This window comes from Sinocyclocheilus grahami, unplaced genomic scaffold (assembly GCF_001515645.1).
Source record: "Sinocyclocheilus grahami isolate Dianchi unplaced genomic scaffold, SAMN03320097.WGS_v1.1 scaffold313.1, whole genome shotgun sequence".
Classification (NCBI taxonomy): domain Eukaryota; kingdom Metazoa; phylum Chordata; class Actinopteri; order Cypriniformes; family Cyprinidae; genus Sinocyclocheilus; species Sinocyclocheilus grahami.
The window spans coordinates 723825-740180 of NW_015505492.1; the positions used below are offsets into that span (position 1 = coordinate 723825).

Below are 16356 nucleotides of genomic sequence, written 5' to 3' on the forward strand. Positions count from 1 at the left end.
GGGTAAGCCCATACCCCCCAGAGATTTAGGTCGCTGAAGAAGTGCTTTGCTAATCCTAGCAGTCTTTTTATTCCAAATAAACTCTGAAACTAACCTATCCAGTTTCTGAAAAAAGGATTGAGAAAGAAAAATGGGAATGCACTGAAACAAATACATAAACTTTGGGAGGGTATTCATTTTTACAGATTTAATTCTGCCAGCTACGGACATGGGATGCACCGACCATTGTTCAAAATCTTCTGAACCTGGAGCAGTAGATGACACAAACAAATTTTAATAGTCATACAAATGTGCTCCATTTGTTTATGCAAAACAGAATGTTCCATTCAGATGCTTTTTCCCAAAAGATTCTAATGTGCTGCATATTCCGTATGTGCATTGTAAAAATAATAATTTCATTCAATATCAATGAAAGCTTAAAAAAATAAAAAGAGTAAGAAAAAGTGTATGGATGACATGACTCATGTAGGATCTCCTGAACATCTCATCATGAAGTTTTAATCTGTTTATTGTTTCTTTTGTCTGTAATACTTGATCGACCTAAGCATTATCCACTTGTCTTCAAACATGGCAAATGAGACAATTGTCACTCATTGATCAATATTTTCTGTTGGACATGATTCAGCTGTGCCAGTCCTCCACTCTGGGAGTATATTTACTAGAGAAATCCTATTGTGGTGTAATTAAACATTGATTTTTCAACCCTAAACAATTAGAGTGCTGCTTTGAGACAGATTCAGTCCTCTAGCGTCGCCCTCTGTGATTATTCTTTTGTGTTTCTGTGATTTCAGGGATACGATGATGGTTATGATGGGGAATATGATGACCAGAGTTATGATGACAACTACAGCAACCAGTGCAAAAAGCAGAAAAGGTGCACATTTATTTTTAAAAGACATTTTGTCACAACATGAGCTAATTAATGCTTAACTTTGACTCTAAGAATCTGTCAAAATGTCTCATAAGAATTATTTTCCCTCCTACAGTGTCTCAGAATATTATGAATATGGACACGGTAATAATGATGAAGACTACAACAATTATGGTAAGCATCTGATCTACAGTTCTTCTAAAACAACATAACTTTTTCATCCACTTTTATTTTAGCTTACTAGGAAACTATTAGGATTTTAGGTCATCCGTTTTGAATGGTGCACCACAAAGAGAAACATCCTCTTGCATAGCAGTAGTTTGCATAGCAGGCGGGCTGAAACTCAGTCATGGCACATTGCCCACACCAATGAGAAACCTCTTTGCCTCATTCATTTTCCATATTGCTGTTAAATGTTTCAGAGCTAAAGGTAAGGAAAAACACCTAGCGGCATTTGCCAGTTGTTAAATCACAGAGGCCCAGGCCACAGCAGCTGCCATCTTACCTTACTAGTCTGCTTCAGGGCTGGGTTTTAAGATGCACTTGAAAATGTGGACTTGAGCCAGTAGAGAGCTGGAGGCATTGCTGAGGCCCACCAACAGAGTCAGAATGGCCTTTCAGCCATTACTTTGGCTTTTGAATATGTGCCCTCTGTGGATTACATTTGATGCAGTATTCCCTCTGTTCTTGGCATGGATTGTTGTTTTCCTCTGATGCCAGTTTCCCATTGTGTACGTGCCTGCTCATTCATTTTGCATTGTGGCAAATTGTGCAGTGGAGTGTCAAAATGTTAACAGGAACGAGTTGACGTTTTGCCACTTCTTGGCTTGAAACCAAGATTTCATTGTGTTAGGAAAGGTTTTGCCCATACCACCTCAGAGTAAAAAAAAACCCAAAACAGTAATTGAGACTCTGTATCTCACAATAGCGATTTTCTGACTTCCTATTGCACAGTGTCTTTAAGTTTTACAGTTGAAGCTTTGTTTCTCACAGCTGTTTGGTTAAAAGACAATATTTAGTAATATTATTGATCAGGGACGCGGGAAGTAGGGGTGCTGAGGGGGCTGCAGCACCCCCTGTTTTCACATGGTTGCAAATGCAACGCCAAGTTTGTTCATTTAAATTTATTCAGTTTTAGCATTTAATAATTTATTTGTAATGATCTCTGAAATGTAAATTGTAAGTGGGCTATAATAAACCCATGTTTATCTTTATAAACATGATACATTTTACTTGTGATGTTTTCTATATGGGATGATTAGCCTAATCCTCATGAACATGTGATGCTAGCGCAGCACCCCCAACCGAAAACATCTTCCCGCACCCCTGTTATTGATTTAACTACACTGTTACTTCACTACACTTTCAGATAAGAACAAAACTTGAACTGAATTGATCTGGATAATGACACTAACTTTGCAACATTGACCCTTTTATTAAACTGAATTGAAACAACATTAAACTAAATAGAGCTGAATAATGACACATTAGATTCATAATTGATCAACTTGATGAGAAGTCAAGTCACATTTATTTATATAGCGCTTTATGCAACTGTTTCAAAGCAGCAAGAAAATAAGTAATTCCTTTTTCATAATTGCAACTTTATTTCTTGCAATGTGACTTTATGCCTCACAATTGTGTGAAACTATTTCTTGCAATGTGACTGTATGACAATTTTGACTTTATTTCTTGCGATGTGACTTTATATCTCGCAGTTGTGACTATTTTGCAATGTGACCATACAATTGTGACCATTTGTTGTAATTGTGACTGTCTCACAATAGTGAATTTTTGTCGCAATGTGACAACACTATTGTGACTTCATTTGTTGTAATTGTCACTGTATCTCACAATTTTATGACTTAATACAGAATAACAAAATGTGACTTTTTCCTCACAATTTGACTATATCTTGCAATTGCAAATCAATCATTATTATTTACTATTGGACCATTTGATCTCACAATTATGAATTTATTTCTTGTAATTGTAACAATATATACCTCACAATGTGACTTTATTTCTTATTTTTAACGTATCTCACGGTGGAAACAGACTTTCATAAGATTGCAATGAGCAGAGATTGTTTTTCACAGTGAGGAGGAACTAAGGGGAAAAGCTATTTAAATATAATGTGAGTGAGGGAGGGCTGTTTGTGCGGTAGTGATCATTACACAGAATAAAAGGGATTTTGTCATGATGTATAATGGTTTTTCCTCCTTTCTCTGTGAAATGGTAGTTAGCAACAATGAAGGTTAAGGTTCTTTGCCCTGAAGGCGGGCTGATTGTTTCCTCAATGGCCCAGCGATCACACTCAGAGAACCTAATGGAGCATCGGCTCCCAACACATACTGTATTTAAATGACAGCAGGGTCATACTGTGAGCTCAGCCAGGAGTTCATGCCTCATCTGCTCTGCCTTTGGTAACTGATAATTAGGGCAATGTGACATTGTATTTTTCTCAAATCTACGATAATGTACCAAGGAGAACATGCAATGCCCTAGATGGGATACGGGAATGGAGCTCTAAATAAATTATTGAAATGTATGTGTAAGATGATCAGCTGGTGCTCAGTTTATCATTTTGTAATGTTTAGAACAAAAAAAGCATAAAAATCATCATAGCATCGCATTTCAACCATTTAAAGAGGCTCCTCTCCTTCGTAACATCTACATTCACTTGTGTTAAATTCCATTTTTCTCTAAAATACTTTAAATGAAGTCTGTTGCAACTGTTGTAAGCAGTTCTATATTTTTCCCCTGTTTAATCGTTCCACTTTTAGCAGAAGAGGACTGGACATCATCGCGGCCCAACCTCAAAGCTCCAGCATCAAGACTTACTCGAGGGGGCTACAGAGATCACCCCTATGGTAGATATTAAAGGTGCTCCAGATCATGTGACCTCCATACAACGTCAACCTTATTTACTAAATTTAAAATGGGATTTTTAAGTGATAGGTCAATCATGTTTTTAAACTCACATTAACCTTGGGGAGGGGGGGGGAGCAACATGGTCCCTTTTCTTATCTGAAACTGTTGACTTCTTTGTATGATACCTTATGAACGTTAATTCTGGCTAGGATTTGGCAGTGTACTTTTGTCATTGAATGCTCCTTCCTTTAGTTTTCCATTGTTTGTCCCCCAAATGTAAAGCATGGAATTAGCCACACATTGCGTTAAGACAAAAATGTATGAGGAGAGACTCATTTTGTACATAACATATTTCGTAATACTTCTTGATTTGATGATGGTAAATACTGAGTTTGTACATTTAATTTTGATATCAGTATTGGGTTTGAAAGCAATTGGCTATGTATGTAGCCACATCCAAGTGCTTTGCTTTGTGTGTAGCTTGTATTTGTACATAAAAATGTAATAAAAAGGATGTAAAGCGCCTTGTGCAAGCTTCTCTAAATAGGTGATCATAATTGTTAAACTTGTGTTGCTATAATTTGTTAATAAAGATGAGATCATTTTTGTAAAATTAGATTAGGTACGTACTTGTCTCTAGTACTAAATGCCTGTATGACCTGAGGAAATGGATAATATGTTTTTTTTATAGATATCTATATAACAAAGAAAAGCCACAAAAAGGAACCGTAGAAACGTTGTCAAGTCATTTTGTGTAATAATAGATAAGCTTAATTAATAGAATTAAACTTTGTTAAATAATTTTTAACATTTAGCTCTAAATTGTTCATTGACTCTTGATTAGTCATTTAAATGTTTAACATGTTAATGGAAATCAACTGTTTAGACCAATAAATTGAATCTTTTTTAACACACTCTTTAAGCTTCAGCTTATTAAACAATAAGTCGGACTGACTTGTCTGCGCTAACGTGACTCTGAGAATGATATGGAGATTCAGGAGGTAAGAACGTCCCAATATTCCAATAAGATATTCTAAGTGCCTTCAGTCTTTGGTGTTAACCACTGTAGCCAATGTGAATATGGCTGATATTCACACTGTTTCATCACTCACAGGAGTGAATGGGGTCCAGTTAAAATGCTTCATCTCTGCTACCAACAGTACATTTTCCTCTTTTGCTATTTATGTTAATGAACATCAGAAGGCTGCATCTGTGTTGTAATACCAATGCTTTTAAATATCAGCACTATTGAAGGCCCCATAGAGACCTGAACTCTTTTTTGTGACTATTAGAACTGAATGCTGACACGCATTAAGACTTCGAAAGGATGACTAAACGTTAAGCAGGTAACCCTAATAATAACTAATGTTGCGAATGCCAGTCATAAATTAAGTTATTTATACTTCAAAAAGTAAACCTGCCCTCACTAACCCCAAATAAATGCCTCGGCCCTCTAAATCCGCTAATAAAGTTAACTAGTGACATCAAAAATGACTTACTAACACATAAGAAGAAAAAACAATTAACAATCCATCTTTTAAAAGAAGCTAAAACTGATCTTTAATACCTGACCAGCTAAACTAAGTTTTTTAACCAGACACGCTGAAAAAGATGGTTGCTCTCAAATCATATTCTGCTCCGACAGCTTTTGTCCAGCCCCACAAATTGGTTTACTTTTTTGATAGTAACATATGCTTTGTCAAACTGTTTTCAATCCATCTGTTATTTGTGCATGCGAGTGTACGTTTGTTTTGACTTGTAGTCTTACTCATTGTCTCTTCTTACTTCATTTTGTGTATTATACTAATAGCGCCTCAAAATCTATATCCTAAATTTGATTGATCCTTCCAACAGGTACCAGTCTCTCTGTGAGCTGAGATGCAGTGGATTGAGTCAGACTGGGTAAGCTGCAAAAGTGTCTCTAAACATGATAACAAATGCATTCAAATATAGTTTAGGTGTATATTTGCTGGGGTTTATTATGACTTGTTGCCTGATTTGTATTATTATGGAAGTCCATACATCCATTCATTTTCAGCCATATAGGTGGGAAACTCTCATTTGGCATAAATCTGTCATGCTACATCGGAAACACCCAGTATACACCTATATGTACCATAGAGCTATCTTAGAGTGAGACAAAACAATAAAGCAAACAATTTTACTTCAAACTAATGTACTAATGTTTTGTTGTGACAGTACAATTAATAAACCATTTAACAAGTAACACAAACATCCTATTGGGTTATAGCTTGAAGACAGAAACCCACCCAGTATGATATAGACTTATGACACTACGCACAGATTAATTGCACGACTAAAATATTAAGTAGTGATTGTATGACCTCGAGTGAAATGTGGCCTTCAGGAACAATGCTTTGAACGTTTGGGTAATTAACTTTTTTTTTTTTTATTAAATATGCTGCAGGAGATCCCCGCATGTAAACAGCAACAAGAGACAAAAACACAATATTCGTTGGGACTCATTCTGTTTGGTTTATTTTTTCTTTTGCTAAGGCAATTATGCGCATCAGAAACAAACAAAAAATGTAAAGTCATTAAACACAACACTTTCAATATCGATTTAAGCTTTTTTTTTAATGCTTGGGGCTTCCAAAATGCGTATATTAGTCATTCTATTAATTTTGACATTTTTTTGGTTCTCTTGATGGATGGAAGTCTTTTGTAGAGGTCAGCCATGTTTTATAGTCTAATTAAGGACAAGACAGGGGCATGCTCAAACAGATGCGTTTTTTCACACAGAGAGCCATTTGTAAGCCAACAAAGGATGAGTAAATCACTGATGCTTATCAGATGGCTTATTTGAGAATGGAAAGGTAATAGGAATGGAAACGATGGCAAAGATGTTTTAGTCGCATTAACACTGCTGTGATTTTTGATCGTTAATGGTATGCATGAAATAAATCTTCAACCGTTATATAAAATTTGTGTAAAATAGTGTGTAATTAAATGTAATGAAAAAGGGATTATTCATTATTGAAATCGTTTTTATGGTATTGTGATTTGTGGACTGGTATGATTCTGAATGGCTTTAAGCTTGCTAATTAAAATGGGCATTGTCTTGGAATCAGTGGCACACAGGTGGCGATTCTGCTATTTCACAGTAGTGCCTTCAGCATGAACATGTCAGCAGAGGGTTTTGAAGCTTGGATGTATATATCATTTGTCTTTATACAGTGTTCCACGGTGAAAGAGAGTGCATGAGGTCTGATATTTTGAATGCAAACGTAAAGGTGGTTAATAGGAAAAAAATATCAGTTTATGACTGATCTCACATGTGCTGTGAATTAATGAGATTCATTAGTAACAAGCAACTGGACTTTTAAGGCTGTTAAATCTGGTCTTCTGTGATTCACAATGCATTTTCTTTTTGCGATTTTTTTTTTTCTGCGGTGAGTAAGAATACATTTATGACAATAACAGATTAATGCATGATGCTTTCTGTTGGGTGTCTGTAATTCACACACAAGACATTCAATTTGCTGTCAAATACTTGTGGAGTTTCCATCACTGTTGAAAATCACTGTTGCTTTCTATGACAGAGTTGGTCATCACATAGAGAGCAAGAGACAGAGATGGAGAGTCGTTTGAACAAAAGAGCTTTAGAATCATCATCACATTTCTTTCGCATAATAAGAATTATTTGTTTGTATATATATAAAAAATACAGCTGTGGCCCAAACAGCAACTTTTAATATACAGTCTAAATAACACTGGGTTAAAAACAACCAAATTTGGGTTGTTTTTAACCCAAGGGCTGGGTAAATATAGGACAGAACCCACCTTGGGTTAAATGTACCCAGCAAATTGGGTTGTTTATTTAACCCAGCTAATGGGTTTATTCATTTTTACTATATTACTAGCAAATGTTTTACTTCACACTTAAACAATGTTTACAGATTAACTTAAATCCTCTGAACTTTTCTAAAATACTCCACACAACCACTGGTTTGCATAATAACTTCCTTTATTTATCATTTACAGCATTGTTTATATAGTTTTTAATAGGCTATACATATTGCCTATATTTAAACTCGTTTAACAAACATTAGAAGAAAAATTCAACATTAAACAGAAGTAATTCACGTGTAATCGACCAGTCTCTGTTATTCTGTTTCCACCATAACCGTGTTCTCGTACCCGAGCTGGAGTCGTGTTCGGCGGGGAACTGCTAACGGACTGCCGCCCTGCGTTTCACTCATAGCCGAAACATGCTGTGACTCCATAACCTGCCAATAAACAAACAATAAACAGCTCTGAGGACATGTTTTAACATCCAAAGTATTATATTCTGTATCCTTATGAACAAAATCATTTATTTTATGCAAAGCATCAGGCTTTTCCAACTTTCGCAAAAAAAAAACGCGACACTCGTTAAAGGTGATTCACACCGCCCACCTGTATGTTGCTCTGCATAAAATTGAACGATATACAGCACAGTAATGATTTTATAGATAAAACAAAATGTACACATACCTGTATTTTACCGAAGAATGCATCAATTCGATGGTGCTTAGAACTGCTCTCTCATGAAGAGAAGACGCAAAATCCCCGCGATAAATAACTCAACACAAAAACTACCCAAACACTGGGTTGTTACATTTGACCCAGGAGCTGGGTAACACAAAAACTACCCAAACACTGAAAAAATAACCCAAAAATGGCTTAAAAGGCTTAACCCAGCATTTGGGTTAAAAAAATAACCATGTGTAGCCATGATATTAAAAACTAAGGATACTTTCACAACAATACAAAGGCACAATAACAAAAAATTGTTTTTGGTACATAAAATACTTTCCTCAGCTACTGACAATTTTGCTTATATTTATTTATTTTTAAGATTAGTTGCATTTTATTAACATCTACATAGTAATATCAGCACATCAGAACTAAAAATAAAGAGGACAAATATAAGCCAGCTCCAAACAAAGAATGAATGTTAAAATTTTGTTAGGCAGCATGGTGCTTTAACACATTTCATGCTGGTCCTGTAATTCAGTTCCTTTGGGTTTAACACAGCAGGAGAGCAGACAAACAAATGTTAAGGACACAAAGCTCTTAACTGTACAAAAAGAGAAATCGACAAGCTCCAATTTCTTAGCAGCATTCAGACCTTCGAAATGTGGGATGATGAGTCTGTTGGTCTTTTCATCTTTTAAATGGTGGTCTTATTTTATACTCATGTGATGTTGATATCCCACAATGTAGTGCCTCATTTAAAGACATTGCCCCCATGGGAATTAAACAGACTTTTATGACTCAGGCTTGAAAGAGTGTGTGAGCCTCCCGCCTATAGCCTCTTCAGAGGGTCCTTCAGGAATGAACGTGGATAATGGAAAGAGACCAGTTAATCCAGCCTCCATTACTTTTCCATAATCAATAATCAGTGCAGACGATGTAGAGATTTGAAAATAAATCCACTAAATTCTTTTAAATGAAGCTTGTAGCTTTTATTTAAGCCTGAGAATGTAATGCGAGATGTAATCATTACCTACGTTAAGCCATCGGACAGTCAGCGTGGAGGAGAGTGAAAGAAGATACAGCCTTTTCTTCAGTAGATCATGAATCATAAGCGGTGTATAAAAATAAAACAGCCGAAACAACTGCATGATGTGGTTTGAGGCAAAGAGACGTGTCATGCTATTAATTCTTCAACAAATACCAGTTTGTCAGACTGTGCTCATATTCATGTTATTTCATCTATCTTCAGGCAAGATTTTAGACACACATATTATCACTGAGGAGGGTATGACTATATCATCAGCAGTTCTCTGACACCAAGTCCTCCCACATATCCAGCTATATCTCTGCCTTTTATGCTGCCGAGAGTAGGATATCCCTTCCCAGCCTCTCCTTAAATGTTCCATTTGTTTAACCTGAGTAACATCTCTTCCCTACCGTTGCAGGCGCTCTGCAGTCGATATGTGGAGCATACTGATAAAAACCAATCAGTGAGAAGTGAGGGGGCTCCGTCTCATTTGGCTGAGGAAGTGCTTATAAACAGTCTGTGCACAGATGCTGTATGCCAGGTAAGTAGTGTGTTTGAAAACATGGAAAGCGTAACCGCAGCACTTCAACATCCAATTACAAAAGCCACACTTCCTTGAGAGGACAGATGCAATTTCATGTTACATATAGAGTATTGTGTATACCTGCCTCTTACAAGTGTACTGAAAGCTTAGTGAAAAATAAGTAAACTGCCTTTACTTATAATAGCCTTAGTTTATATATTATTATACGTATATTACTTATAATAACAGTATATTAGATTATACAACAGTTAAGTGCCGTTCACACCGATGATAACTATAAGTATAAAGTTTTAATAATTGTTGTAATTCTGTGATCACAGCTATAACAATAATGACACAGAGGAACGATATTGGTGGAATATCTTTCAGAACTATTCTTTTTCCACCTGATGAATAATAAAAAAAAACATTGACAGCCAATTAGAATCCACCCGACCCTAAAGAGCTCAAGCATTTAAAGAGGCAGACAACATAACTGCAGCGCACTTAAAATTATTATTGTGCATCGATGTGGATGCTAATATTGTTATCATTATAGTTATCGTTCTTGGTGTTCACACTGAGAACAATAACTATATAGATAACTATAGTATCCACAGTAACATCTGTTGTACTGTATGCGTGCTACAGTGTCTGCCCCTTTAAATGCTCAATCTTGTTAAAGGGGTCATATGACGCTGCTAAAAAGAACATTATTTTGTGTATTTGGTGTAATGAAATGTGTTTATGTGGTTTAAAGTAAAAAAAACACATTATTTTCCACATACTGTACAGTATTGTTTCTGAAAGCCGATCCGGCGATCCACAGAACTAAGTTGATGTATTCCTTCAGCGACCAGCACGGATCAGCTCCAGGCATGACGAAGCGGATATCGTCCTCTTTTGGAAGACCAAACAAAGTAGTTTCGCTTTCACAACGAAGCACACAGCTTCTTCATGACATGGCGGCAGCAGCAACAATACTACAGTGAGAGTAAAAGTTACGCCTTCTTTCTTTGCGTGAACATTTGGGCGGTGTTATGCAAATATTCCCACATAGTGATGTAGATATGTGGGGGCGTGTTAGAACGAGCCGTTTTAGGTAGCCATGGTTTTTTCTTAACTTTTATAAAGAATATCTCTTTGGATTTGAGACTTTAGTCTTTGCAACTTTACAGATCTAGTTTATGCACCAAGAGCTTGTAACACTCCAAAGAGAAAGGAAAAATTGAAATCGCACCATATGACCCCTTTAATGTTGGATGGATTATAAATGGCTGTCAGTGTTTTTATTGTTCATCAGCTGAAGATTTTCAAATTATAGAGATTCCAATTATATAATTCCTCCATGTTATCATTCTAGAGTCTCATAGATAATTAAATGATAAAGTTATCCCTATAGTTATTGTCCTTGGTGTGAACAGGCCTTTAGTTATTTTCCTCAAATTTGATTGGCTGAGCAGCATTCCATGAGAGCCAATAAACAGGCCAAAATTTCTAGGACTTTTACTCTTAGTAGCACTCTGCTTTTGTCCGTGTTTCAGATGGACAGATTGCTGTTCTATGCAGTAAATATTACAGATTGTTCAACAACTTTTTCTACAGTTTTCATAGATACACCAATAGGAGTGAATAATCCATTCAAAATGATTTGTTTAAAATCACTGATTCATTCAGGAATGAAACAAGTGTCTTTATGAGTGCAATTCATTGAATCATTCACTTAATTGATGTTCAAAACCACAGAAATGAAACGCAACTGCTTCAATTGTAACTATTTTAGTTTTATATTGACAAAGTAACTGGCAATATTGTGTGCACTTGCTGTTCTATGCAGTAAATATTACAGATTGTTCAACAACTTTTTCTACAGTTTTCATAGATACACCAATAGGAGTGAATAATCCATTCAAATGATTTGTTTAAAATCACTGATTCATTCAGGAATGAAACAAGTGTCTTTATGAGTGCAATTCATTGAATCATTCACTTAATTGATGTTCAAAACCACAGAAATGAAACGCAACTGCTTCAATTGTAACTATTTTAGTTTTATATTGACAAAGTAACTGGCAATATTGTGTGCAAATGTGAGTTACTCAATATTACAGTCGTGTTTATTGAACTGTTGAAAAAATATTACACTTGCTCTTCTTCTGGTCTGAATATCAGCACAACTCAGCCATATCGCAGCTGTGCTTCAAAACCGCAGCACTTTTGATGGTGCGATAATCAAATATTCAATTCAGCATGCGAGACGCAATGTAATTATCCTTTAGTTTTTAATGAATCTCAATTAACAGTAGTCCCACTTTTCTCATTATAGAGAACTTTCCTCTTCATTTAATAAGCACTCCATACGCTTTAGGAAGACATGCATTTGTGACTTATCCCGTCTCCTCTAGTGAAAATCACACTCCTGTAGTCCCTCCTGAACACATCACCTAGAAAATGGAGCCATGTTTGCATAGCATCTGTTTATTTTTGGTGTTCAACTGATTAGTATTATGGGGGTATAATGGATTCCAGCGTTATTTGTGCTGTTTTGGCAGACACATTGCACCGAGCCATTCTCATGCTGAGCTTATAACTGTGTGAGCTAGGGGCCACATTCCCAGAGTGCCTAGCGCCTGTTTGTGAATTCAGAGCGCAGGGAGCCTTGCTGTTGTCATGTAATCAGTTTACCACTCACCCATCTCTTCATCTGTTTAATTCTTTTCAAATTACAGCTGTTTTAGGAAGTTAATTGTTCTGGTGTGATTCAAGGACATTTGAAAACAAGACAATAAGTGATTCATTTAAAACTTTGAGTGAAATCTTTGTGGAAAATGGCATTTGAAACAAGGAGGTCATAGAGAAATCTTTCCATTAGCATTCCCATTCATGTGCTGTGCAAAGTACAAGGGATCAACTGTGTACTGTATGTTGCTTCCAACTTTGTCAGAATATGAAACTAATTATAAATTAAAATAATTTTTATATCCTCATAATTCCCCCCCTACTAATACTAGTTACGGTGTCCCTAACATAACCAGACAAACCTTAATAAAATGCTCCACTGCTCATAATGCATAGTTCTAATTGTAGTAATAGTTTGTATTTATAATTGTATTTATGATTCACAAACAAATTTGATTTATACTCATGCTTGCTTTTTTTTGCTATGCACCAAAAGCGGTGAAGATTATGTTATGATTGAAGAGTCAATTAATGCAGTCAGACTAAAAATTCAGAGGTTTGACAGTGATACAATGACACCATCTGCTTGCAGGAGTGCACTTGTGCTCTCTTATTCTCTGCCATTATGGTAACACTACACACTTGGCAAGTCGACTGAGGGATTTGCTCTGGAAACCAAAGATAATTGCAGGGCTGCAGACAACAGCATCCAACTGACAGATGCTTGTCAATGTAACTGCGATTTCTCGAGGTCACTGCCGACATTGCTCGAGATGCGTTTCAGCCCACAGTTTATGAGCTGTCTTGTGTATGATAATGTTCTTGTATTGGCAGATGTTGGTGGAAAAGCATAAAAATGCACCAGAAATAATGGTGTGAAGAATCCACACATAAAATTCTCCATTTCTTTTCTTTCCCCACCAGTGTTGAACTTCTCATTTCCATGGATCTGAATAGAGCTGATCTTGACTGAACATCACTGCAGGGCACAGATGACCACTGCGTATCAATCTTGTGTAAGTCACTGTAAAGTCACACTTGGTTTGTGACAGATGAAAAAGGACTGCATGAGAAAGCTTTTAGATACTGCAGTAAAATGAAATAAAAGACACCGGTTGATCACATCAGAAATAAAAATAAATAAATGGTGCTGACCAGCTGCTATGTATTGACGTAGAATATAGAGTCCTGTAATATAATCCTATTTTTCCCAGTCAAAAAGATACATTTATGAGAATTTGTCTAAGCTAAGATGCATGTTTTTGTCTTTTTCAGCAAATCTGAACAGCGTCTTATGAGATGGACCTCACCCTGGATTGGCTCATTCAGACCACGTAGAAGGTCCAAGCAGATACCTTCAAGTTGTATCACATCCAGTTTGAATTCTTCAAAGACCCATAAATTCAATATGGCATTATGGTGTTAAGATCAATATAGCAACATAAGGCATGCCACATATTGTGGTATAATATGAGGCTATGTTGAGCCTAACATTGTTTTCAGGTTTAAATCCTTTCTCACGCACAATGCTATGCTGGAAGTTCTTGCATTTTTATGGTCATATATCCTCTTTTCGCTTAATCTTTTTTATCCCACAGGACAAAAAAAAAAAAAAAAAGGACATAATTGGATTAAATGGCTGTTGAAGATGGAGTACATTTTGTCTAAGTACGTCATCTACACTATGTCACCTCAATGACAGCTAAATGAGAGGGTTTAACATGGTGCATTAAATCTTGATAGATATACAACCACTTACAGCTAAATACTTATATCTTTATGCAACAGTTTTCTTGTATCTTTGGGGTTATAGAAGCAGCTTGTTTCTGTGCTTTCTGCCACAGTGACATCTGTGAGCATATGACTCAGTTTGCTCTTCGTATGCCATTACTAGCAGTATCGAAATACAGCACATATTACTCATCAGAACCTGTGCTTTCAAAGCCTGAGGCTTCAAAAATTATTTACCAGTTAGACAATACATACAGTAAGTGAATTTCACACAAAGGCTCATCTTCATTGAAATGTCGTATGTAATCAAAATCCGGTGTATAAATCTACACATATTCTCATTAATGCTTTGAGTTCCTCAGCTGAATGGGTTTTGAGCTTTTTCTCCTTGCAGTGGAAATCTCAAAACATCCAATCATGTTTCTTAAAGTGGCATTTAACACCATCTAAGTGCCCTTGAAGTTATCAACACAGCTCAGACCAAATTTTAAAATTCAATTTCCTCATGACTACAAATGAAACAGCATCTTTCTGGAGAATGTGAAAAGCTTGTAGGATTCAACGCGTATACCTCAAAACAATCAATAGTTTTTACAGAATGGTCTATAGGTTTGTCAAATAAGAACTTAAACACACATCTCGACTAAAACAGTAAAGATAACATTTAAACATTTTTTTTCTAGTCATAAGTCTTTTATATCTGAAACCAGTTTACTGCCAGTTTCACTCAGCAGTTGTCAGCAAATCTAGCAGTTCTCTCTGTAAACTATGTTGTACAGGGAATAAAGGAAGTGCTTTGATTTATTTATTTTGCTTACCAGGTTCTGAGACTCAATAGTGAGAAATGTGAACTCACCCACAATAAAATTAAAATACCCTTCATCGTAATGCTCCAGTAAGAGTACCTGTCCTATAAAAAAGTGAGTTCTCTCATGTATTGTAATGCATAGAAGTACCACAGATAAAATCATGAGCAGCAACACGGTTTTATACTGCACAGTACATAATAAAGCTTTGAAACATACCTATGCATGAAGTCTTATGTAGTCTTTATTTCAGTTCTAGACATGTGCTTCGATCTTTAGACTTGAGTAACTGTTCCCATAATGCAGTGTTCTGTTTCAACTCTAATCAAACACACCTGAACCCCATCAGGGTCTACAGGTTCACAAGGAAATCACTGGCAGGTGCGCTGGAACAATAGACTGCAAGGCCCTGCTTTAATATTTTCAGTACTTTCACCTCTAGATCAGACTTGTATCCAAAGGTGAAGACAATAACAGTAGTTTAAAATATACTCCTCATCCAAAGTTTAATATTGGAAAATGTATGCTGGTTTGTCCTATATGTGTTCTTCGTGTGACAGTTTCGGCTGTCGTATATTGTTTTATATTTATACAGAGTGTTTTCAAAACTTACACGTGGAGTGCACTTCAGAATGGTGACGTTATCGTGCAGAGATATGGAAGAATGCTATAGCAGACACTACTTTATTATAGAAAAACAGGGAAAGAGACTACTGGACAAAAATACAATACTAGAATTTTTTTATTCTGTGAAAATACTGAATACTTGTGCGATTAAACCTAGGAATCTGATGCTGGATATTTGAAACATTGCATCATATAATGCATCTTCTATTAAGAACAAATTTTACAGGAACGCCAGGACAAGAGAGCGTGAAGTGTAAGCCTGTCTGATAGGACTAGCTTTCTCACACAAATGCCTGCAAACACTGTGAGCTTGAGTGTACCATCATTAAAGTGTGCAGCAGACCCTGGTATGACTTTCTCTGACGTTAATAAATGGTGTGCAGTGCAGTGCCAAGCACAAGCATGTCCCTTCATTAGGCAGCTAGGCCCACCGCTGACATAAGGGCCAGATGTCACAGGGGTTCTTTCCTGCACAAATCTGTCCCCAGCAGCAGAGATGAGGACAAAATATAAAGCCCCTGTCTTACGCCGCATCTGAGGGCCGTCTCTGTGACAGTGAATAAGCGTGTCTGATGTCTGGCATCTGGCAAGTTGGAGCTAACACATGGAAAAGGCTGCAGTGGAGCTTTGAGAGGTGCTCTGTCAACTGCAATGTTCAGGGATTTTAGTCATGTCTGTATTATTACCGCGAGGAGGGAAATCTGTGTCTGAGCATCTGTGCATTGCGGCCACTGTT

General features: G+C 36.5%; 1 protein-coding gene across 2 annotated transcripts in view; it reads left to right on the forward strand.

Annotated features, from left to right (window-relative positions):
• Positions 1 to 15089, forward strand: part of khdrbs2 (KH domain containing, RNA binding, signal transduction associated 2) — a 36791-nt gene extending 21702 nt beyond the window's left edge. The window contains exons 4-10 of one of the 2 annotated variants that reach the window (XM_016294149.1): positions 792 to 874; positions 987 to 1045; positions 3658 to 3744; positions 5600 to 5647; positions 9673 to 9795; positions 13381 to 13472; positions 13732 to 15089. In XM_016294149.1, coding sequence (XP_016149635.1) covers positions 792 to 874; positions 987 to 1045; positions 3658 to 3744; positions 5600 to 5622 — 252 coding nt within the window. In that variant the 3' untranslated portion in view covers positions 5623 to 5647; positions 9673 to 9795; positions 13381 to 13472; positions 13732 to 15089. The remainder of the gene's footprint in view (positions 1 to 791; positions 875 to 986; positions 1046 to 3657; positions 3745 to 5599; positions 5648 to 9672; positions 9796 to 13380; positions 13473 to 13731) is intronic. The other variant, XM_016294150.1, reaches the window with a different exon arrangement.
• The last annotated feature ends 1267 nt before the right edge of the window (positions 15090 to 16356 follow it).